Source organism: Canis lupus, chromosome X, assembly GCF_048164855.1.
Source record: "Canis lupus baileyi chromosome X, mCanLup2.hap1, whole genome shotgun sequence".
Classification (NCBI taxonomy): domain Eukaryota; kingdom Metazoa; phylum Chordata; class Mammalia; order Carnivora; family Canidae; genus Canis; species Canis lupus.
The window spans coordinates 29,115,385-29,140,058 of NC_132876.1; the positions used below are offsets into that span (position 1 = coordinate 29,115,385).

Sequence of the window (24,674 nt, forward strand, 5' to 3'; positions counted from 1 at the left end):
AAAGCAGCATGAAGTGGAACAGCCTAGGTTGTGGACTTGGAGTTAGGTTTGAATACTGGCTCTGCCATCAGCCGTGTGACTGGGCAAATTATTTACACTGACCGTCACCTTCTTCCACTTAAAAATAAGTACGAGGCGGCAGTGTTTTGAAGATTAAAATTTGTATGATAATACAGGAAAAGTACCTATACACGGCAGGAGCTCAGTGAGGGCTGTTGTCCCTCTGCCTTCAGGAAACAGAAGCAGTTGGGTCAATGTACCTGATGTCTCCTCCTGCTATAATAGTTGGTAGTTTTACTTTAAAATGTGGTCTCTTATAATTCCTTGAATTGCTTCAATTTTGGGAAAAGTCAGAGTGTACAATGCATGTTCACATTTGGGGCTTTCTGGAGAGTCTACATTCTAAGTGTGGCCATTAAACCAAGTATAACATTGACATTTGGAGCCAAGGCAACCATGAATCTTAGAGTACAACTATGTCATTATCAGGAATTTCGAAATCTGTTAATAGAAGAGCACATTTCAGTGGACTTTTCTGTTATATGATTGAGCACAAATATATAACCAGTAGAGCTCTCAAGGAGAAAAAAGTGTGCTACAAAGTATAAAATTTTATCAAGAGGCTTAAAGATATAATTTTCTTTGAAGGACACAAAAGACAGTATTGAAAGAGGGATCACCCATGTGGTAGAAGATATACATAGTAATAATTTATTACTCAAAAGCACAAAAAGGAGGATGTTACTCTAGACCAGTGTTATTCCATAGGCTATGTGCACCATTGCTGGGTTGAGTTGCAATTAGTGTTTAAAACAACATGGCACACTGTAAGAGTGATGTTTGGTAAAACTTGTGTCATATACATGTTATATACATATATATGCACTGAGTCATGATGGAAAATGTAGTTCGTATTGAGGGACATGCTCAAAAAGTTTGAAAGCCATTGCTCTATATGACAGTATCTAGTGCAGTATAATGAAATGTGTGTCTCGGAGAAAAAAGGATTAGATATATATATATATGCCATAGAAGAGCCACAGTTTAAATTCTGCTACAAAAAAAAAAAAAATCTACCCAGCTTGTCATGTTCAGGTCATCATCTTTAAGTTAGTACTTAATGAGGCAATATGCATAAATACTTCCAAAAACAGATAGCTTTTGAAGAGTCCTGTTTGAGTATATAGAGTAGTATGCAGCACTCCAGTGGGGATAACACAAATTTAGTTTTGAAAATTCACTTACAGAAACCAATAAAATCTCCAGCCTTAATGACTCTTTAGCATTGCCTCAACACAGATTACCAGCCATGTTAAAAATCACTCAATTACGGGATCATTCAGAAACCCTAGTCTCCAAGTGAACATTTTAAAAAATAAGAAAAGAAAGAAACTAGCAAAATAAATGAACTCCCAGTGGTACCACATGGGAGATGACACACATTGTAAGCACAAAAGGAACAGGGAGTGAAATACTTTGGAGAATCTGACCAAGCAGATTGAGAGTGGCAAAAGATATGACTTAGACAAAAGAGGCTTGTCCCATATACATTACATTAGAAACTTGAAGATGGTTATCCATGAGTTATGCTGCAAATCTTCATTTGAAATGTTTTGTGCTCCAAGTGGATAATCTTAAAATGAAGTAGGCTGTAAAACCATAGTAGTTGACCTTCTGAGTCCTTATATTCTAAATGAAAGTCCCCATATGTTTGTATAATGGACTCTGGTCAGTATTTGGATTAATGTTCAATTTTACCAAAACTACAACTTTTTATTTCAGAAAAAAACCCACTTCCCCCTGCCCCGATTTTAAAGATGCTGCATTTGCTTATAATATTTTATGATTATGAATTCAATACTGTTTCTGTTTAGGTGAGTTAACACTTAAACTAAGTGGGCAAGGTCTAGGACATTCACATTCAATATTTTTAATAGCTTCACTGAGATAAAATTTGCATATCATAAAATTCACCAATGTAAATGTACAATGAATGATTTTAGTCAACTTAAGAGTTGTGCGGCCATCACCACAATCCAGTTTTGGAACATTTCTATCACCCTGAAAAACTCCTTCATGCTCATTTGTGCTTAATCCTGACAGGGCTGGGACTAGGGTGAGACAAGTGAGGCATTTACCCCATGCACAAAATTTAGAGGGGTACCAAAATCTCATTAATCAAGATAAATAACATTTTAGTGCAATATTTAAAAAAATCAAGATTAATTCAAGAAACCCATGATGAACAAATATTAACATTTTAAATAAAGACTGAATTTGCCCCTTTTGCTTGCTGTACTCAACCTCACCTGCCTCAGCCTAATCCTCGTCCTTTTTAGCTTTGCTCTACTCCAAGTCCCCAGAAACCATTAGTGTACTTTCTGTCTCTATGGATTTGCTTATCCTGAACAAATGGAACAATGCAATAAGGGACATTGAATAGCTAGAATTCAATAAATAGAAGAATATAATATGTGGCCTTTTGTGTCTGGCTTTTTTCACGTAGCATGATGTTTTCAAAGTTCATCCATGTCATAGCACATCAGTAGCTTGCTCTTTTAGATTGACAAATAGTATTCCATCAGATGGAATTTTGTTCATCCATTCACTTGTTGATGGACATTTGGGTTGTGTCCACTTTTTGGTTTTTATAAAGCGCCTATGAACATTTATAAGTCTTTGTGTAGATATAGGTTTTCTTTACTCTTCAGTAAATAACTAGGTGGAATTACTGTGTCATGTTTTAAGCACATGTCTAACTATAAGAGAGTGCCAGTCTGTCTTCCAATTCAGCCATAGCATTTTGCGTTCATGCTACTTAATGGATGAGAGCTATAGTCATTCTATGTCCTCACCACCACTTGGTATTGTCTTTTTTATTATAGCTGTTCTAGACAATATATAGAGGTATCTCATTGTGATTTTAATTTGTGTTTCCCTAATGACTAATTATGTTGAGCATCTTTACATGTGATTATTAGCCATTTGTATATCTTCTTTGGGGAAAGGTCTGTTCAAATATTTTGTCCATCTTAAAAATTAGGTTGTCTTCTTTATATTGAATAGTAATGCAAGCGATCTTTATATATTCTGGATTTAAGTTCCTTATCAGATGTATGATTTGCTAATATTTTCTCCCAGTCTGTGGCTTGTCTTTTCATTTTCTTAATGATGTCTTTTGAAATGTCAAAGTTTTGAATTTTAATGAAGCCCAGTTTATCAATTTTTAAAAAATGGATTGTTCTTTTTGTGTTTTGAAAACTCTTTGTCCAGTCCAAGATCATATAGACTTCCTCTTAGGTGTTCTTTTTCCCCTCATCTTATGTTTTCTTTTAGTAGTTTTAAGTTTTAGTTATAAAACTTGGGGAAGATACTATAATGAATAGTTCTAGGCAGTCTCAGAGTGAAATAAAAAAGGTAGGATGCTGAAAGGGGAAAGTAGGAGGGCTTTTAAGAAGAGTTCTATATTCTTTCAAATTTTTTTTTCTAGATCCTATCTCTAGACAAATAAGAAACTGTTTTAGCTCAATTGAAGAAACCATGCCTGACTGATCTGATCAAGATTTAGTATTAGCTTTATCTGAATAATAATATTAATATTAGCTGACAATGTTACCTTTATCCAGAGTCCAAATGTTTGTTATAATATGTACAATACCATAGAAATGCATGAAGGACATTCAGAATAACACCAATAACACACTCACTTCATGGACGCAAGCAAACAAAATGGCTTGATGATAATTTGTCATTGGATGGAATGTTAAATGAAAGAAATCTGGACTTGAGATGGGTGTACATGAATGGATCATGGCCACAGAATGCAAGGAGGCATTAGGTATGACATGGAAACAAACCTTGGAGAAATATCACATCCTTGCTGCATAAAGGCACCCAAGGAAAACCAAAGACTGTTAAATATTCCAAATTCATTTGGAGGATCAGGAGGGCTTTGTGGATCACGAGGTTCTTCATTGTTGTCTTCCAAGTGCCATTCATAGGGGCTGAATCTGCTGACTAGGAAAAGAACTACGCTGACTCCAATGTAAGCAAAGACGATGCACATCCAGATTTCATAAGCCAAGGGATCCAGAAATGAGAATACGCCTGGTTTTGACTTCTGAGGCTTTTTTATCATGATGGAGATGCCCAAGCTCATAAACGGCTTTGAGAAATCTATGACTTCTTCACGGACCAGGGTTATAGTGAGTGGAGCAACAGCTATATCAGCCCTCTGGAAAAAAAATTGACTTTTAGAGATAGTATTTCCATTAGTCATTTGACACTTACTATACCTCTTTGGTGGAAATATAAACTCTTAGATCACTATAACCAATTGATTTGTCAATGCTTTGGTCAGAAAAGTAGCATTCAGTGGTTTCTATAATGCTTTAACTTGATGGTAAGGTAAGGAAAAGACACTGGCTGGCCTTTTGTCCTTTGTGACCTACGGGCTTAGGGCACCCAACTCAATTTTTCTTTCTTAGAATTTTTTTGCTCTCTTGCAACTCAACTTGTACCCCCTTGTGACATATCACTGCTTAACTCTTTTTAAAAGTAAGTGCTATGCCCAATGTGGGACTTGAACTCATGATCATGAGATCGAGAGTCACATGCTCTATGGACTAAGCCAGCTAGGTGCCCCTATCACTGTTTAACTATTGTTTTGTTTTTAAGTCTTATTTATTTTTGAGAGAGAGAGAGAGAAACAGAGAGAGAGAAGGGGCAGAGGGAGAGACAGAATCTCAAGCAGACTCTGTGCTGAGCATGGTGCCCTACAGGGCTCAATCCCATGACCCTGAGATCATGACCTGAGCTGAAACCAAGAGTTGGACGCTTAATCCATTGACTCACCCAGGTGCCCCAACTCATGTTTTTTAAGTTTTAATTCTCATGCTCTTATGTCTTAGCTCTCTCATGTGACTGGGAATTCTTGAGGAGCAAGCATATAGTTTAGACTCCTTATATGTGCCTCTCTCCCCACCATGAGGTGCAACACAGGACTATAGGCTTCAGTGTAATATTTCAGTGTTTGCTATTATTCTTGAACCATTTTTTCAGAGCATGTCTGTTAAAACATAGGTTCTTTAAAGGCAAGGACTCAATCTTTTGTTGTAGTTGTTTTTTTTTTTTTGTATCTATCACTGCAGCACATCTTAAACTAAAGAAACTATGGATGTCCAGAAAATAAGTTGTTGACTATTGAAAATAATCTATGCAAACATGAAAGAATTCCACATGGGCATAACAAGGGTAAAGCAGTTATTAGAATACATATTAATTTCTATAGGAAGCCATCATGTCTAGTGATAAATATCAGTGTAGTACTCATGCATATTGGATCAATAAAATAAATGTGTCAGTAATGCCCTGCATAATGGGATCAGGCAAAGTCAGGCAATGTTTTCATGTTAATCCCATGGAAAAAGGCACTAGGAATTTCTTTTCTTTTTGGCAATAGGAATTTCTACATTTACTTATTTGGTCTTCCACAACTGTTTCTCTACAATAGTAGTAGGTTTAGTAGGCTTTAGTCTAGAGCTAGGCCTTAAAATACACACCTGAAAAATGCTCCTAAGGAAAGCCTTTTGGATGGTGTATCAGATATGAAGTAAAAACACCAGTTTTGGGGTGCCTGGGTAGCTCAGTCAATTAAGCGTCTGCCTCTTGATTTTAGCTCAGGTCATGATCCCAGGGTTGTGAGATTGAGCCCCACATCGACTTCATGCTGGGTGTGGAGGCTGCATAAGATTCTCTCTCTGCCTCTCCCTCTGCCCCTTCCCCTGTTTGCTCCTACATGTGCACACTCTCTCTCTCAAAATAAAAAATAAAAACAAAAGGACCAATTTTGATAGTTGTTTTTTATACCTCAATATCCTTATCAGTGGGGAAAGGTGGAGGAAGAATGATGAAGTCTGAGACAGAGGATGTTTTCAAAGAAATGTTTTACTATCCTTAGTCCCATATGGTGACTCAAACTGATTCAAAAACAGATCTTAATTAATTTAAAGGGAAACGCAGATAATAAACAGCCTGCTAACATTTATTCAGTGCCTTCACTGTGTGTAAGCACCTCATATATATTATCTTATTTAGTTCTCACAGCAAACTTAAGGTTGGCACACAATCATTCCCATGTTAAAGAAGGAGAAACAGGCCTGGGATTAGAACCCTGGTCTTCAGATTTCATAACTCACATGCCTTTTTTCTTTCACGTTTTTATGTAAAATCTAGATAACATATAGTGTAATATTGGTTTCAGGAATAGGATCTAGTGATTCATCACTTACATGTAACACCCAGTGCTCATCACAACAAATGCCCTCCTTAATGCCCATCACTCATTTACCCCATCCCCCACCCATCTCCCTGCATCAGCCCTAAGTTTGTTCTCTATAGTTAAGAGTCCCTTATGGCTTGTCTCCATCTCTTTGTTTTAGTCCTTCCCCTATATTCCTGTTTTGTTTCTTGAATTCCACATGAGTGAAACTATACAGTATTTATCTTTTTTTGACTGACTTATTTTGCTTAGTACAATACACTGTAGCTCCATCCATGTTGTTGCATTTGGCAAGATTTCATTCTTTTTTTATTGCTGAGTGATATTCCATTATATATATTCCTTAACCATTCATCAGTCAATTGACATTTGGGCTCTTTCCATAATTTGGCTATTGTTGATAATGCTGCTAGAACTCATGCTGTTAACCACCACAGTGCCCTAACTCCATATATATGTGCAGGTTTCTACTATACACTGTTTTAATGTATGATAATCAACTCCTCTCGGATTTACTCCAGTGCATATTTGAGTGCCTATTCTGTGACAAGTACTACTCTTGGTGCTGGGGATGAAGCAGTGAGCAAGATAGACAAAGCAGACAAAACTCCTTACCCTTGTGGAGGATGTCCTATAGCCTGGGGAGAGCTGCAGAAAGTATGCATTTCTTGAAGACAACAGCCCACTGACCAAATCTACCTGAATGGCTCACTACCATCTCAAACTCCCCATTTCTGAAGTTAAATACATCATCTATCATAGGAAAGCTGATTCTCTTCTAAGTCTGAGAGTGATGCATATTCCAAACTTTATGCAGTGCCTAATCCTTACTAGCCCACCTTCCCTGCAGGTGATCTTGCCTCTTTCTTCTTTTTAAGATTTTGTTTATTTATTTGAGGAGGATGGATGGAGAGAGAGAGAGAGTGAGAGAGCGAGCGCCTGAGCAGGGGTCGGGGGAGGCAGAGAGAGAAGGAGAAGCAGACTCCTGCTGAGCAGAGAGCCATCTGATACAAGCCCTATTGTCTCAGTGTCTTTTTCCTTCTCCATATTGCTGTATCTTCACCTATTCCTTCTTTTTTTAAAAAAATACTATATTTTTTCTTAAGTAGGCTCCACATCCAATGTGGGGCGTGAACTCACGACTCCAAGTGTTGCATGCTTTACTGACTGAGCCAGTCAGGCACTCTGATTTACCTATTCTGTCATTCTCATCTCATAGCAAATGAACTTTCTAAGGCTTAATCCACTTATTCCTTGCAGCCCATATTCTTCTGTCTCTTCTTAAAATTCAGCTCCATTGGTTCTCTTTTACTAATTTTTCCTTCTCAACCTATCTCACTGGTTCTCAAAGGGTGGTTTCCTGGACTAGCAGCATCAGAGTCACCTGGGAACTTGTTAGAGATGCCAATTCTCAGGTCCCATCCCTGATGTATGGAATTAGAAGCTCTGTGGGCGGGATTCCAGTGGCCCTCCAGGTGATTCAAATGCTCACTGTCATTTGAAAGACATTAATTGATCTTATTCACTTAAAATCATACTCAGGTAATTAGGTTTACTGACAGCCTAAAATGAAACAGAAACCACTCCTCCCACCTTCTTTTGATCCTGATACCCTCTTAACCATATGACATCTTTGTCTCCCACCAGTAATCTTCTTGAAGAAATATACCTTTTCTATCTCTTGATTTTAACCCCACTTTGTCCTTATAAAACACCTGTGATCTACCTTCCATCCCCTCTGGTTTAATGACATTGCTTCTTCAACTATATACTTGGTTATCAAACTCAAAGTCTTCCCCTCAGACATCCTCCACTCATGTGACACCACTGGCCTTTTGCACAATGTACCCCTTTCCTTGGCTCTCTGACACTGATGACTATAGGTTCTCTTCCTACCTCCTGGAATGTTCCTTCTCTGGCTTTTTCCCCCAGTTCTTCTCCCTCGACCAAGGTGCACCTCTATAGCCCCAGAATCTACCCATGGAGCCTAGCTTAGGAGATAGTCAATGAAGGTTTGTGAAGTAAGCAGGTTTATGTCCTGTTTCACTTTTCCCCCTCAGTATTATTACCTATGGCTTCGACACTCCTCTCGTTGCCACTAACTCCTGAATCACCAGTTCTGCATTTATAACTGGACGGAGGCCAAACCCAAATTTTACCTATTTTACCCTTTTGCTTGGGGCCAGACCTGATCTTAGAAACAAAAGCTACTGAGAAGAATGGAATTGGCCAGAAAGCTAGTGGGGGTTTTGGCAGAGAGAGTCTGAATCAGCTAGAAAGAGGCCTGTCGTGCCAACAGAATTCACAGATGAAGCCACCTTCTATCCTTGCCAACGTGTTTCTGCCTCCATGCAAATGCCCCACTCGTATCATTTCCCATTTGATCTCATTTGAATTTAATTACTTCATTTAACTAGTTTTTTGATCATTTAAGTATACATAATTGATAGTCCTAAGAGAAATGGCCATTTCTTTTGCTTTGGAAGGAAGAAATAAGTGGCATTTGAGAAAATCACTTTGGATTGAATTTTAGGGAATTGGGCTCTTTTCAAGCAGGTAAAGAAAGAAGTCTGAAAATCTTGACATCCTTTATGAGGAAAAAAAACCCCACCTCGGCACAAACACTCACTAGATGATAAGCACAGCTAAACACTAACAAGAGGTAGCTAGATAGACAAAGTGGGGCTTCTTGTCTGGTTCCCAGGAACATGCAGCAAAAGCACAGATTCCCAAAGGAAGCCACTGCTAGTATGAAGTACTTCTGAAGTCACATAAGACAACAGAAAGAACCTGCTCCCCTCAGGCACTTGCCTGTTTCCCTCAGTCTGGCTTTTTTTAAAAAAGGATTTTATTTATTTATTTAGGAAAGTGAGAGAGAGCACATGCATGAGCTGGGGGAAAGGGAGAGAATCTCAAGCAGACTCCCTGCTGAGCACGGAGCCCAACCTCATGACCCTGAGGTTATAACCTTGAGGTCAAGACCTGGGTCGAAACCCAGAGTTGGATGCTCAACCAACTGCACCACTAAGGCACTCCAGAAATGTTTCTTCCTAAGGAGCTTTTACAAAGCAGGTGGAGTTCATCTGTTTTTTGGAGGGTGCTCCGTGTTTGATTAATCTTCCTTGATGTGGACCTGGCTCCAAAATGAGATTTCCCATGCTGAACCTTACAAAAAGACCCATTATGGCCAGAAAAAGACAAAGGAATAGCAAAAAGCAGGTGGAAGAAGGCTCATTCAATGAAAAGCAAGGAGCTACTGATCAAGCTGCAGGGATGGCCAGCTGGGTAGGGGACTTAGCAACTCTTCCCATCTCTTGTATGCCTGGTGGGACCAAGGCAGCAGGACTGTCCTACCAGCTCATAGGCAGCTGGGGTTAAGCCCTTGCCTTCTGCCACTATATCCCCTCATCCATATGAAAAAGGATGTTGTAATGGTTGGTTATTTCAGAGCCCAGGATCTGCTTGGCATAATGTCTGTGGAGCAATCACCTGATTAGCAAGGGAAATGGAAGGAGCAGTTAAGTAGTGTCGGAAAATACCAGTTAGCTCTCCTGGAGCTGCCAGGGCATGCAGGCAAGGGGGAAGGTCATTTCCAAGGCACGTTAAAGATTTTGGAGGTCAAGAGTGATGAGAAGGTAGGAAAGGCAACGCCCCAAACAGCATCCCTTTCCTGGTCTCTGCTCTTTATGGCAGGCAGCTGTGGCTGGGAGCAAGGGTGAAGAATTATTGATGGGGCTAGGGAGTAGTAGGGAGTAGGTGAGGTTCGGACTCTGTGATGAACTGCCTCTCACTTCGGGTGTCCTGAACCAGTCAGCGGCTTTTGTTCTCAAGCTTCAGCCTCTGATAGTAACAGCAGTAGACAGGCCATTTTCACAAATCGAGGCAGGTAAGTTAAGTGGTATGGAGGTGCCTCAGGTGATGGACAAAACCCAGCAAATGGAAAGAGCTCAGGGTAAGAGTTTGCTAGTACTTTTGCTGGCGTCTTGACTACTTAAAGCATTTTAATCAAGCAGCTTAAGAGCGGCTGTGTGGGCTCAGTAAACACACCAAATTAGGTTTGATTTTTCCACTCACCAGTGGCAAACCTGGAGGAACTACATTATTGGAGGGGATTTAACTTGGGGATTTATGATCCTTTTCATAGGTGGGTTTCCAAAGTCGTAAATTTCGTAAAACTTAAATTTCGTAAAACCAACTAAGTCCTATGTATAGGGATGATGCACTTAAGAGTCTGACAGGTTTAAGGCAGAAATGATACTTTGTTTAAATGGCATTTAGAACGATTTTTTTTTGAGCTGAAAGGCTTATATTGTATCTTAAAGTATTTTCACTTGATATAAAACTTATACTAGACCTGGAGACTATGCATGAGCAGGAGCTTGTCAGCTGCCATTTTAAAGCACTTTCTGGGGATGCCTGGGTGGCTCAGCAATTGAGCATCTGCCTTCGCGGCACAGGGCATGATCCTGAATTCCTGGGATCGAGTCCTATGTCGGGCTCCCTGCATGGAGCCTGCTTCTCTGCCTGTGTCTCTGCCTCTCTCTCTCATGAATAAACACAAAAAATCTTTTAAAAAAATAAAGCACTTTCTGAAAGCAAGGGAGAGAGGGGAGGCAATGTATTGGTGTGTAATGCATAAATTATTATGTGTGGGGCACCTGGATGGCACCGTGTCTGACTCTTGGTTTCAGCTCAGGTCATGATCTCAGAGTCTTGGGATCCAGCCCCACATCAGGCTCCCTGCTCAGCACAGAGTCAGCTTGAAATTCTCTCCCTCTGACCCTCCCGCTTGTGCTCTTTGTCTCTCTCTCAAATAAATAAATAAGTCTTTAAAAAAAGATATGCTAACCAAGAGAACAGGCAGACATGACCCAATCCCCTATCCCTGTATCAATCATAAGGTTCTAGTAGCCTTTGGCAGATATTTCTTTTGGAAAGTTTAAATGTGTTTGAGAAAGGAGTGGACAGAGTCAAGCTAAACAATAGGAATATAATTGGACACATTGAAGACAGGACTTAAACTGCTTTACTGGCTGTACTCTATGGGATATTTACTGTCTGCAATTGTTTAGATCTGGAGAAAGGGATGAGGTCTATTTAAATCTGTTCAACAACAAGCAGTGTCACAACGGGATCTCCTCGTCTGCTTAGCCAGAACAGATGTCCCAGTCTAGATCTAATGGTTAGGGCTCCTTGTCCTTGGGGAGCTGAGAGAGTTAAAAAAAAGTGAAGATAAAGGCGTATGCCTGGAGCTGGGTAAAGGTCTGGTGAGACTAAATTTGGTTGGTAATATTTCCCTACCCTCTCTGCTCAGAATGGCAGACTTCCATGCGTCATTAATGCTCCTGGAGTTCATATACAGCATTTGAAAGAGAGGGGCACTTTTATCAAACCATCAGCCCTTCTGCCAAAGCCCAGTGTAATCACCTGAAGGATAGAAGAGAATATTTGGCGTCCGTTACTGCACCCTTGCTTCTCTGCCTTTTAGCTGGAAGGACAGATCGACTTTCTGTCTTTCTTAATGGAAAATGAATCTATCTTAGATAGTGACAACCTAAGAGATAATTTCTTCCAGGTAGAGAAATGTCAGTGTGAATAGCATCTATAAAATTGCCATTTGTCCTGGGGGTGTGAAGGAGTCTGAGGGTGCCCAGGGGATGTGACCTGGAATCAACCATCCCCCAACCCCATCTCCATCCCCAAGCTTTCTGCTCTCTTCTAAGCCAGAGGTACCAATCTGGACAGTGGTTTAGCCTTTCCCAAGGCAACTCTCTCCCTGTTGTCTTTATCTTTAGTTCTAAGTGTTGGGAACATAAGGAACACAGCAGCTGCCTGCTGGCAGGCAACCCTTTGTCAATTAGGACCTCAATTTCTTTCCAGCCCTTTTCCTGATTCTCTTTCTGCTGGGTCATACATATCTCCTCTCAAAGGGCAGAAACCCCCTGCTGTCTACTTTGGGTTTTCAAATATTTCAAGTGATAACTAGGGATGTGCATTACATTATTCTGGGGGCCACAGATAAGCAGGATGGGTATCTTGGATGGAAAAGCTCATAATCCAACTAGATTGTAAGCCCCTTGAAGGCAGGCAGGGATGTCCTATCTGATATACAACACCAATCTTCCCGTAATTTGACAAGCTTAGGAAATTGAGCCAGTGTGACCCGGTGGACAGAGCACTGGGCCAAGAGTTATGAGACTTGAGTTATAGCTTAAGGTTTGCCAAACTGTGTGATTTTGTGACCTTGTCACAATCTCTGCCACCATTCTTGTCATCCCCATCTTACCTCAGGCCTTGCCTGGTTTACCCAAATGGCAGTCATAATGGCTAGTCCTGGCAGATCCCCATATTTATGTGTAAAATGAATGAGGCAGTAGGCTAAAAGATGTCTAAGAGCTCTGTTAGCAACAAAATGTTTTTAAATGTCCTCTTAAAACACATGCTATTTTGGAGCCATAAAAACTTGTGGTCTGTAAGCCATTTAAGCTGGGGACAATTACCATGTGGTGATGTTATAGACATCTAGCTCAAAATCAACACTGCTAAAAGCAGGTGGACAGTTTTGAGTCCATAATGTTCTGAAGAGCTTACATAATGGGGTACGTTGTGTCCTACTGACGTTTGTTTCAAAAATAGCCTTCTTAGCAATACAAGGTGCCCCAAACATCAACCTTGATTTGGTTTTCTTTAGAGAGAAAAGACAACCATTCAGGAATCCTCTGAAAAGAGGCTGATTGGCTTCTTTCTCCCTGAACAAATTTAATTCATTTGACTCTTTCTGGAAACTTTATGGTAGGTACCAAAATCTTCACAAAGATTTTTTCATCTTCATTTTTTTCCTCCTCTGATCTGTTTTACATGCTAAAAGCATAAGAAAAAATTCCTGAAGGATAAAGCTGAACCTGTCTGTGTAGTTTTCATTTTCATTGCAAGAGATAATCCCCTACCTTGTTTTTTTTTAAGTAGGCTCCACACCTAGTGTGGAGCCTAATGGGGGGCCTGAACTCACAACCCTGAGCTTAAGACCTGGATCAAGAGTCAGATGCCCAACCAATTGAGCCACCCAGGAGCCCCACTTTCCTTTTTTTTTCTTAAGCAACATGCAAAACTACAAGAGGCTAGGCCTGCCAGAAATGAATACTTGTGTTTCCACTTCTCTCCATTTATATCGTTGAAAGAGAAGTGGAAAACTTGCCAGTGCTCAAAGATTAAAACTTCTAAATGAAGATGAGGACACATTCAGCTTATGAGGTCATCTGCCTGAGTCTAGAGGTCTTACTCCAAGCATGGCAAGAACATCCATTTTTCATATAGCCCCAAGTTTCAGGGGAAAGTGGAATTTGGCAGTTGGTTTGCTGTCAGTCCCCTGGAAACATCTTGTGTTATAGTCCCAGAAAACATCAGAAACTTGCTCAAGGTCAGAGGAGGGTGGAAGACATTTCCTTAAGAGACTTCCCTGGCTATTGCTTTGGTCTTTAGTAGAAAGAACTGGAGGGAAAAGGTGGGAAGGCTCCTTCAGAAGAATTTTTACCTACTCAGCAGTAAAGAGCTGGTTTCTGAATTACTAAACAAGTAAGGGACTTTAATTCTCTTTAATTCTCTCACTCACACATATTGGAAAGAGGGAGAGAACGTGGAGATTAGGTGGGTGCAGTACAGAGGACATGCCAGGAAAAAAACCGAAACCCAGTGAGAAAGCTGGATCTGTGTCTGAACAGTGTCAGGAAATCTGTCTTGCTCTACATCACTGGGTCTAATCTAATGTCTTGCTCAATGTCAGGAGGGCACTGGGCTATTTATAGAATGTGACAGGTCTTCTTCTGAGACATTAGAAAGCTCTGGCTACCGAGTAACAGTGGGCTGGTAGAACTCAGGTCAGTTACTCTGGCCCAGTAGAAATTGATACCCGAAAGTCTTTGCCGTGCTTCTGTGGCCAATCTTCTCCCCAGAAAAGCAGAGGCACCAAAAGCCTTTCAACAAGTTTCAGCTATCTTTTAGGATGAAATGGGTCTGTAATAACATGTCAGCTGCTGGGCAGTCTAGGGCAGTGGTTAAAGAACACGGACTTCATAGTCAGAGACTGGGTTCAAATCACTGTGCCACTACAAGCTGTTCAGTTTTGTTATAGGGCCACCTCTCTAGGCTTCAGTGTTTTCATCTGTAGAATGATGTTAATAAAATGGCACCTCCCTTGGAGGTACATTGTGAGGACTGAGTTACATAATGCCTATAAAGCCCTTAGCACAGTGTCTGGCAACCAGGAAATAAGCAACAAATGGTAGCTAATAATAAAAATAAAATGATACTACTAATAAATAATGATATAAGATTACCTCCTACACTGAGCTAAATTTATTTATTTTTAAAGATTTTATTTATTTATTTAAGAAAGAGTGAGAGAGAGATCACAAGCAGGGAGGCAGGGGGAGAAGCAGACTCCCTGCTGAGCATGGAGCCTAATGCGGGGCTTCCAGAACCCCGAGATCATGACCTGAGCTGAAGGCAGATGCTTAACCGACTGAACCATCCAGGTGCCCATGAGCTAAATTCAATGAACATTGGCTGGGCACTACTGCATGCCAGGCATTCATTCATTAGGGCAAAAAGTGAATATCTACTATGGACCATGTAATGTGCCAAGTGCAGGGGAGAGCTGTGAGCAAGACAGGATCTCTTGGAGCCTGAGTGTTGGGGAGATTAGGGATAGAAAAGGGAAGAAGACTTGATCACCAGCTCATAAAGAGGTTAGAGCTGTGTCAGGATGGTTCAGAGCTTCTCAGGGTCCTTAGAAAGCATGATAGGTGCTCTGCCCCTTGTTCAGCTCCCGGCATTAGAAATTCTTCTCTTTCTCATAGCAGAGTTCACTTGAATCTCATCTGCAACTCAGCTCTGCCCCAGTCCCCAGGGCCAGCCTTGACCCAAGACAGGAGATAATTGGCTCTGGCCCCACTGCTGGGGGCTAAGGTTCAAATTGCCTTGCTGCTTGTCTGACTGGAGGATGGTGCACTAGTTTTGATACTTGAGGTCCAGTCTCATTTTAAGCCTTAATTCCTTCTCTGTGCCCTTATTTTTAGAAATGAGCTTCTGCCTTTGTGCTTGTTCCTGAGGACCTGTTCCCAAAACTTATTTAGTGACCACAGTACTATCTTCTGCTGGGAGAGCTGCACTTTATTCTTGCTGTTTCCCATCTCAAGCATTGGAGTCCTTATCCTGAGCCTCAGCCCAATAGATAACATGGATGTTTGCTTCTTGCCAAGTTCTTCTCAGTTTATGCACTCCCTAGATTCCTCTGTCTTCCCCTAACCTGTTGTCTAGACAGGGACCAGTCATTGCAAGTAATCCTTGTCTGTCAGAAATAAACCTCTGCAGAGCATACTTGTGATGAGCATAGGGTGATGTGAGGAAGTGTTGAATCACCGTGTTGTACACCTGAAACTAATATAATGCTCTGTGTTAACTACCCTGGAATGAAAATAAGAAGCAGAGAGAATTAAGCCTTGGCTGCCACCACTTACACTTGGGTTAGTTTTCTAGTGACTGGTTCACCCCAATGGGCAGTTCTTTTTTTTTTTTCCAATGGGCAGTTCTTATGCCCAGTTCTGCTTGTCTCCATAGGCCTCACTGGGCGGCCCAAGACCTGACGTTCCCAGTCAGAGGCCCAAATCTTTGAAAGTGAAGCCACTGTGGAGCTCTGAAGATACTGCTGTACCCCTTTTGAAAGCCCTAAATTAATAGTATAATTCTTCTTGGCCCATGGGCAAGCCCTGGCAGAGCAATTCTGTTCATTTATTAATTCATTCAACAATTATTTGTTGAACTTCCATTATGTGCCATGCTCTGGGATATTGAAATAAATCAGATATGGCTTCTATGTTCAAGAAGTTTATACTCCAGCTGGGGCAGCTGAACTTATAAATAGATCATTATAACACAGGTTCAAAAGGATACAAGAATGCAAAAAGCAGGGACACCTAACCAGACTGCAGGTAGGTAAATGGGATTAAGGAAGGCTTCCTGAGCATGGTGACACCTGAGTTCTGAAGGGCTGCTCGGTGAGGTTAGCTGATGGACAGAGGTAAAGGTACTTCCAAGGATGCCCTGACAGGTGGGCACCTTCAGAGAATTACACATGCTTTTTGGTGGCTGGAATGTGAAGTATGGAGGGGAAAGAGTCTAAGACGAATCCAGAGAGGTAGGTGGGTGCCAGATTATGAAGTGCATCATTTGCCATATTGAGGAATTTGAATTTTATCCCTATTTTTAAAGTTGGAGATCACAATAATATGGAGACCTGATTTGCCAGGGTAAGAGTAGAGGCAGGGAAATCAGTTAAATGACCCAACCAATGCTAAGAACCTTAACTGAAATGATGATGGTGGGAATGAAGAATGTGTCTGGATTTGAGAGACAGAAGAGTAGAATAGAGAGGACACAGTCACTGCCTAGAGATGAGGGAACAACGAGCAAAGATGACCAGGTTGCTCAGGCAAAGTTGCTGAAGCAATGAGGTAGGTGGTGATTTTGCTGCCCAACATAGGGAACATGGAGGGAACAGATTTTCAGTAGAGGGCAGGCTGTATTTAATGTTGTCAGATAAAGTACCCCAAACTTACTTTGCTTTTAGCAAAATAATCCTGTCTAAAGGATGCTATTGACAACCTACCTTTACAGAAGTCAACTAGAGAAGAATTTTTTTTTTACAGACTACACGAAAACTATACAATTGGATGAGTATCACACTTGAAAATGAAATCTATTCTCATTAAGTGGAAAGTACAGAAGCAAATGAAAATAGAGTTGAAAAAACTTACCCCGTAGACAAGTTCCCCAACCATGCCATTCCATATTTTTGTCTCTGGATCCCTTGCGCCATATTTCCCATCGCCAACAATGGACAATTTGTACTTGATCCTTACGTGTTTGGCTATTTCATAGGCCAAGTCAACACAATAGCCTTCATATCTTTCATTTCCTTCCAGTTGCTCATGGTTCTTCTTATACATTACATATGGTGATTCCTTTGGGACCAGAGGAAGATTGAAGGATTACTCTTATACATTTTTCTAAGAGATGATACATGTAATAATCAAGGTTTCCCCCCATGTGGCTGTTGAAGTTTGGTGTGTGAAAAGAGCCTTTAAAAAGTGTTTGCTTAACGAGCAGGAGAACCTCAATTGATGGACTATTCAATGGGCTATATATTTCTTGGAGTCCTTAACTGATGATTTAAAGATGTAGAGAATGATTTAAGTTCTGTTTGAGGGTTTGAAAGCAGGACTGGTTTCTCTATGTAAAGTCTTTGTCTTAGTCAAATTGGGCAAAGGTATTGCCCTTACATGAAGGTGAATTGCCTTTGATTTCTTGAGATTTACCATATAGGAATCACAGCTAGCCCAGGAAAGCCCTCAAGAAACACTGTGATCTTTGTGAGGTCAGGGTCTCTGGCTTATTCAATTTTACATCCTCAGGGATGTACTAAGGTACAGTACCTAGGACAAAGTGTGTATTTAACATGTATGTTTAAATGAAAGGTAAACTTCAGCTGAATCTTCATCCAATTATTCACAACTTCAGATCTAGTGGTATACTTATTTTTGCAATAATCGCGCCTCGGATAAACCTCATTGGCTACGATACTGCCACTGCGCAAAGCTAGTGGTATACTTATTTTTAACCCTGGTTTGTACTTTACCAAGTAAGAGCATACCAAGTTTTAGAAAAACATTTTAAAACTAAATGAGAATACCATATCACATTTCAACCATGCTTTGAATTTTGCAGGAAAGCTTTAAAAGGTGAATATTGCCTTGAAAGGGCCTTATGACATTATTATACCCATTTCATTAATTAAAAGAAACATAACCTGAGGCTCAGAGAAGTTGTGACTTGCACAGTTAAACACAGGTTAGTGGTAGACTATTCTCTTTCACGTAATCCCCCCACGATGAAATATCAGTCCTACGTGAGTGTGTGTTTGTGTGTGTGTGTGTGTGTTGGGGGTGGGTAAAGAAGAGAATGATATGTGGAACTGTCCCAAATTCCTATTCTTTTTCTTTTTAGAAATGACATTCTGGGGCACCTGGGTGGCTCAGTTGGTTAAGGACTCTTGCATTTGGCTCAGGTCATAGTCTCAGGGTCATGAGATTGAGCCCCACATCGGGCTCTGTGCTCAGCATGGAGTCTGCTTAAGATTCTCTCCCTTTCTGTCTCCCCTGCCCCTCCCCTTGCTCATGCTCACTCACGAACACTCTCAAATAAATAAATAAATAAATAAATAAATAAATAAATATCTTTAAAAAACTGACATTCTGTTCATGATCATGGCAAGATACTTCAAGAGGTTCCTAAACTGACCTATTGGATGTTTTCACTGCTCAAACTTGGCATCCTTTCTACTGGCTGAATAATGCTTTTCAGAAAGCAGAAGTCCTATTGTATAGAAAACCCACCTCTCTTCTCTCCATACTTACCAGAATGGTAGTCACTACAATGGTCCGGTTCTCTGAGGATGCACTATCATTGCTGATTTGTTGATCTGAGAAAGGCACAAATCTTTCATACTCATTCCAGTAGCCAGCCTAGAAAGAGCAGACATTTGACATGGTTGCCTCTTTTTCACTCAAAAAGTACCACATGAAACCCAAATGCTGTCATGGAATAAAACTTTCTTTTTAGTTGCTGGAACTTTCCAAGGATTGATGTCCTGTCTCCCTCTGTCTTGTCATCCCCCCAGGACCCTAACCCTGAGACATACCTTCATCCTGGGGGTTCCCAACCCCACCTCACCCTTACTGGTATTTTGTAAAATAACTTAGCCCACTGCAGGATGGTCAGCCATTTTTTTCTCCCTTTAAATTCATATAGGCCAAAAGTGCTTTTCTCTGAACTGTAGGAAGGCTGGAATGTGGGGGTGGGGTGGGGAACCAAGGAGTGTCCTTAGAAATGATACAGGCTATTTTACGTTCTGAGATTTTATCACATGGCTACAGAATCCTCATTTCATGCCTAACTTAACTATTAGTGTGACAGAAGCCAAGTGGTCATTATACAATTTAGCTATAGAGAAAGGTACTCTGTCCAGCGTCCTTTGGAGGGTGAGGTGGCAAAGTGGAGAGATACCTACTTTCCGAATCTTTTGCTAAACCATATGTACCTTGGCGGCTTGTTTAAATAACAACATGTCGTAAAATTGGTGATTCCTTCCCTTTATTGTTGTTAATGACTCTTGAGTCTCTCACTTTTATAGGACCAGCCTCAGAGGGAAATGCTCCTTTCAAAATGTGTAGATGGAATACTTTGATTGCAAAACAACTGTGCATCATGTCCTCGTTGTTCACCAACAGAAAGGCAAATATGATGTGTGGGAATTTGTTTTGTGTGTCTTTCCTAACACCTGATTTCTTGCATCTGAGTGCTGTCACCTTCTGAAAGACTTTTTCTTTGGACATCTGTTTTGGTTACTTACTTTTCGAGAGCCAGTGACTTTCATCTCGTACACATCGATGGTGTAATTTGTCCTACGTCCATAAGTATCAAATTGGATGTTTCCAGTCATTCCTTGTACTTGCACCTAGTAGAAAGGGAAAATGTAAAAAATTTAAATAGCACCATATTATTGCCGTCTAGGTGTCTGGGGGTAAGGTTCACTGACAGAATTGTAGTGAACTTTTATCTCAAGTCTATACAGATCTTAATTTCTTCCCCAGTGTTTTCTAGATATGCCTTTTAGTTGCGAAGCTTTGAGTGGGTGATAGGCAGTTACCTATATGATACAGTGAAGGCCCTACCTCTTTTTCAAGGGCCTGAAATTTCTACCATTAATCTCTTCTTAAGGGAGTAACCTGAAGGGTATTCTTTTCTTTAAAAATTTTTTTTTATTGGAGTTCAATTTGCCAACATATAGCATAACACCCAGTGCTCATCCCGCCAAGTGTCCCCCTCAGTGCCCATCACCCAGTCACCCCAACCTCCCGACCACCTCCCTTTCCACTACCCCTTGTTCATTTCCCAGAGTTAAGTGTCTCTCATGTTTTGGCACCTTCACTGATACTGAAGGGTATTGCTAACTAACATAATGCATTCTACTAAACTACGAGTTCTGTGAGGGCTGTGGCTGTGTCTTAGCATTCCCAATATCACAGAAACTGGCTTCAATAATATGGGCCCTGGAGCTCCTAGATTCACATTCTAGCATCATCACCTACTAACTCTATAACCTTGGATATGTTCCTTAATGCTTTTGTGCTTCAGTGTCCCAATCTGTAAAATGAGAAATCCCAATAGTACCTATCCCTCAGAGTTGTTGGAAGATTAAATGAGTTATACACATGTAGAGTTTAGAAGAGTGTCTGGCACATAGTATGCATTGCAATACATGCTAGCTATAATAATTATTATTGTTAATTGAAATGAATTTAGTTCTGTTTCTTGAAAGTGTTACACATTTACCAGCTGCCACAGTAACAGAGGTGAATTTTTCTTCTTATTTAACTTATGCCCAGCTACAAACATGTAGCAATGAGCTAGGCTGTGGAGGGATAAACCATACACTGATGAAATTTGTTAAGTCTAAGGAGTCAGGGGTACGTAATACTAGATAAGAAAGAAAGAAGTACTAGAAGAGCCTGGACACCTATTTGGGATGCCAACTGCAGATTCGTGTATGCCACAATTTTTCCTGGGTCTGGTCCCAATAGTATGAACTAATAAAAGGCCATCTCTGCTGGGTAGAGAGATTTCCTTAGCGATTATTTTATGGTTCAGAGACACTGCACAAAAGACCCTCTATAAATAGAAGTCACTGGAATTATTCATCTGGTGAGTAAGGGTCAAGGAATTTGCTTTAAAGAAAAAGCATCTGTCTCATTTTCCTAGGATGAAAGGCTAGAATACTTATTACTTATAGAGAGTGACAAGCTACTAAGCAAGTCAGAAGTGGTAATGGGCTTATGCTGCAGAAGGGAAAATTTTTTTTTTTTTTTCAGAAGGGAAAATTGATGTCAGATATTAGGGAGCATCTTTTGAAGGGGAAGGGGGCTTGTTCACTACCAATAGGAAAATGGAATTTCTGTTGAAAGATAAATTCTCCAGTGTGAATTCCTGAAGACAAGATGATTGTCCTACTATATTACTCAGCCATTAGAAACAATGAATACCCACCATTTGCTTCAAGGTGGATAGAACTGGAGGGTATTATGCTGAGTGAAGTAAGTCAATCGGAGAAGGACAAACATTATATGGTTTCATTCATTTGGGGAATATAAAAAATAGTGAAAGGGAATAAAGGGGAAAGGAGAGAAAATGAGTGGGAAATATCAGTGAGGGTGACAGAGCATGAGAGACTCCTAACTCTGGGAAACGAACAAGGGGTAGTGGGAGGGGAGGTGGGTGGGGGGTGGGGGTGACTGGGTGACGGGCACTGAGGAGGGCACTTGATGGGATGAGCACTGGGTGTTATGCTATATGTTGGCAAATCTAACTCCAATAAAAAAATATACAAAAAAAAAAAGATGATTGTCCTACTGACCCAACAAACCTAAGCACTATTGTCAGCTCAGGCTTGCAGAGAAGGTGATGTCACACTTCTGGGTAAAACAAAGGTCCTTTGTTGAGATAGAAATTACTTAGCCTGTCTGGTGCACACTGTGATGCAGGAAGGGTTCTTTATTCTGAGCACTGAGTTCTAGGAGAGGAGATAGGTAGAGAGAGCAGAGACACTGGCATAGGAACTTATTAAGGAAATCCTTACTCAAAGTAGCGAAGGCTTCAAGTCTCATTAAGAATGGCATTTTTCAGGGTGCCTGGGTGACTCAGTAGGCTAAGCATCTGGCTTCGGCTCAGGACTGATCTCAAGGTTCTGGGATAGAGCCCCATGTCAGGCTCCCTGCTCAGCAGGGAGTCTGCTTGTCCCTCTCCCTCTGCCCCTCCCTCCCCAGCTCATGTTCTCTCTGAAATAAGTGAATAAATAAATAAATAAATAAATAAATAAATAACATCTTTAAAAAAAGAATGGCGCATTTCTAAAGATCTAGCATATTTGGACATGATAGACAAATTGGACAACAGTCCAGATATGTCCAGGAGATTTGATATTCTAGGATTAAAACTTTTGGTGAGCAGAAGTAGGACTAGACTACTGCTCAGAGAGAAGTCTATTTTCACCAACAGGAATGTCAGTTACAGTTTCCTATCATCCCATCTGGGATCCCTTCCTTAATCACCCCCCACCTTCCCCCCGGCCCCCACTCTCCACCCCAGTCTATATTAGGTGCTTCTCCTCTGGGTTCCCACAACATCGTCTGGAGAACCTAACCATACAATTTTAATCATCTCTGTATTTTTATCTCCCTAACTAGATTGGGAGCATCTTGAGATTTCAACAGGAATTTCATTTTCCTGGGTTTTCAGCAACCAGTACAGGGACTGGAATAGAGCAGGTGCTTAGTAAATGTTTACTGAACAAAGGGGCAAGTTTTGATGACTTAGAATTGTGATCTATGTCAGTCAATCAGGCTCAGGCTGATATTTGTACTATCTGTAGATTTTGAGGAGAATGATCACCCAATTTTCAAGTGGCTTTAAGGTCTTTAAAAGAATTTGTTTGCATATTAGCAACGTATGTGTGAGCTCTCCTCCTCTTATTTCATGTTTGCATACTAACTTCAAGCCTGATACTTAGTCATTGGTGCTCAGTAAGTATTTACTGAATGAATGGTGTGCTTATTTATCCATTCAAACAGGCCCCTTAGGCGCCTCTATCAGGCAATGATTTTGTTTGCCAGATTTCTTTGAAGGAATAGAATGATTTATTGAGCAACAACTATGTGCTTGTCACAGTGAGGGATGCTTTTACACATGCATTCTCACTTTTAATTAACTCAAATAAAATGGGATTTCTTTTAATATAGTAAAGCCTTTAGTACTTCAGGCCATCCTCCTTTGTAGTCCTGCTGAACAGTGGCATTTTACTTGAGCGCTTATCACAAAGGGAACATCTGCTTCTGGAAAAGATTGACACTACTTTCCAACCCCTCTGGAGCAATAGGAAGAGGCTGGCTTGTAGAAATTGGTAGTGCATCCTTTTGGTTGAGTGTTTGATCCTTAGGGCCTGGGAGGACGGTTACTTACCTGGCTTCTAACTCGAGCTTTATCAGTGAGTTAGACATGCAGAAACTATTTGTGCAATAGTATGATCAATTTAATTTTTTTTTAGCCAAATGAATTTCTTATCCTTTACTCTGGTAGCCAGTTTTTTTTTTAAGATTTTATTTATTTATTCATAGAGACACACAGAGAGAATGAGAGGCAGAGACACAGGCAGAGGGAGAAGCAGGCTCCATGCAGAGAGCCTGACGTGGGACAAGATCCAGGGTCTCCAGGATCACGCCCTGGGCTGCAGGTGGTGCTAAACCACTGCGCCACCAGGGCTGCCTCTGGTAGCCAGTTTTCTATTTGGGGAAGGTGGTTGTTTGTGTCATGAATGGGGAGTCCATTGAAGATGCTGGTACTTGCCCCTTGAGATTTTGTTGATCCAAACTCCTTTTGATTTACTCTGAGGGAGTTTTGTATTTCACTCATCATTATGTTTCACCTGACAGTACAAATCTTGTAACTGCTATGAAGGTTGAATTTAATTAACTGCTCTTCAAAATTGTTCAGTGCTACCTCCATAAAACTACACTTAGGGCATTTGTTAGGGAACTGACATAATGACATAAAAATCTGCATGATGGGAGAATGAGTCATATCTTTTTCTTGGAGAGAGACACAGGGGCTACTAACCCCTTTTGATTGAATGCTTCCAACTTGGCAAATTTAAGGCAGCAGTAGGAGAGCCAACTACACAAAATGATGTACGTTAGGAGGCCATTACAAATTCTTCATTGCTGGGTTGTGCACAGTATTATCTTATCATTGACCACTTCTTTGTTTCTCTGTATGTCCCAAACATTAGGATAATTAGATAAGTAGAAATAAGAGAGGCTTGTACTCTCAAAGGCTCATTTTTAATGCATGCATAAAGCAAAATATTCAAGAAAGAGCTCTTGCTCGGAATGCTGCAATGAATGACTGACGCTACTCCTGGTGTAAAGAATGAAATCTGTTCAAAGGATACTGCCTGAAGCCTTGAATGACTCCTACCCATAAATACTAAAAACAAGTGACCTATTTGACTGTCTATGTATTGATTCCTTGTACTTCTTTGTAGGCTTTTTCTTTGGGGCATTGGGGAAAAGCTTCCTAAATAGAAATATATCATATTTTTGCCTTTCATCATGTAGATTAGCATGTATTAAGGTTCTCTTTGGCAACAGAACTACTGCCCCACTGGCTCAGTTCAACAGTCCATCCAAACTAATAGGCTATCCAATGGGCCAGAGGATGCTGTTGTCCT

At 40.6% G+C, this 24,674-nt stretch overlaps 1 protein-coding gene and 1 pseudogene across 8 annotated transcripts in view; both read right to left on the reverse strand.

Moving 5' to 3' along the window:
* Positions 1 to 24,674, reverse strand: part of GRIA3 (glutamate ionotropic receptor AMPA type subunit 3) — a 276,246-nt gene that overhangs the window by 64,074 nt on the left and 187,498 nt on the right. For all 8 annotated transcript variants that reach the window (XR_012026557.1, XM_072817305.1, XM_072817306.1 and 5 more), the window contains 4 exons: positions 19,746 to 19,850; positions 18,751 to 18,858; positions 17,092 to 17,298; positions 3,858 to 4,234 (listed from right to left, as the gene is read on the reverse strand). Coding sequence is in view for 7 of the 8 variants with exons in the window: in XM_072817305.1 (XP_072673406.1) it covers positions 3,858 to 4,234; positions 17,092 to 17,298; positions 18,751 to 18,858; positions 19,746 to 19,850 (797 nt within the window). In the remaining variant the exon portion in view is untranslated. The remainder of the gene's footprint in view (positions 1 to 3,857; positions 4,235 to 17,091; positions 17,299 to 18,750; positions 18,859 to 19,745; positions 19,851 to 24,674) is intronic.
* LOC140628976 (U4 spliceosomal RNA) lies at positions 17,820 to 17,934 on the reverse strand (annotated as a pseudogene).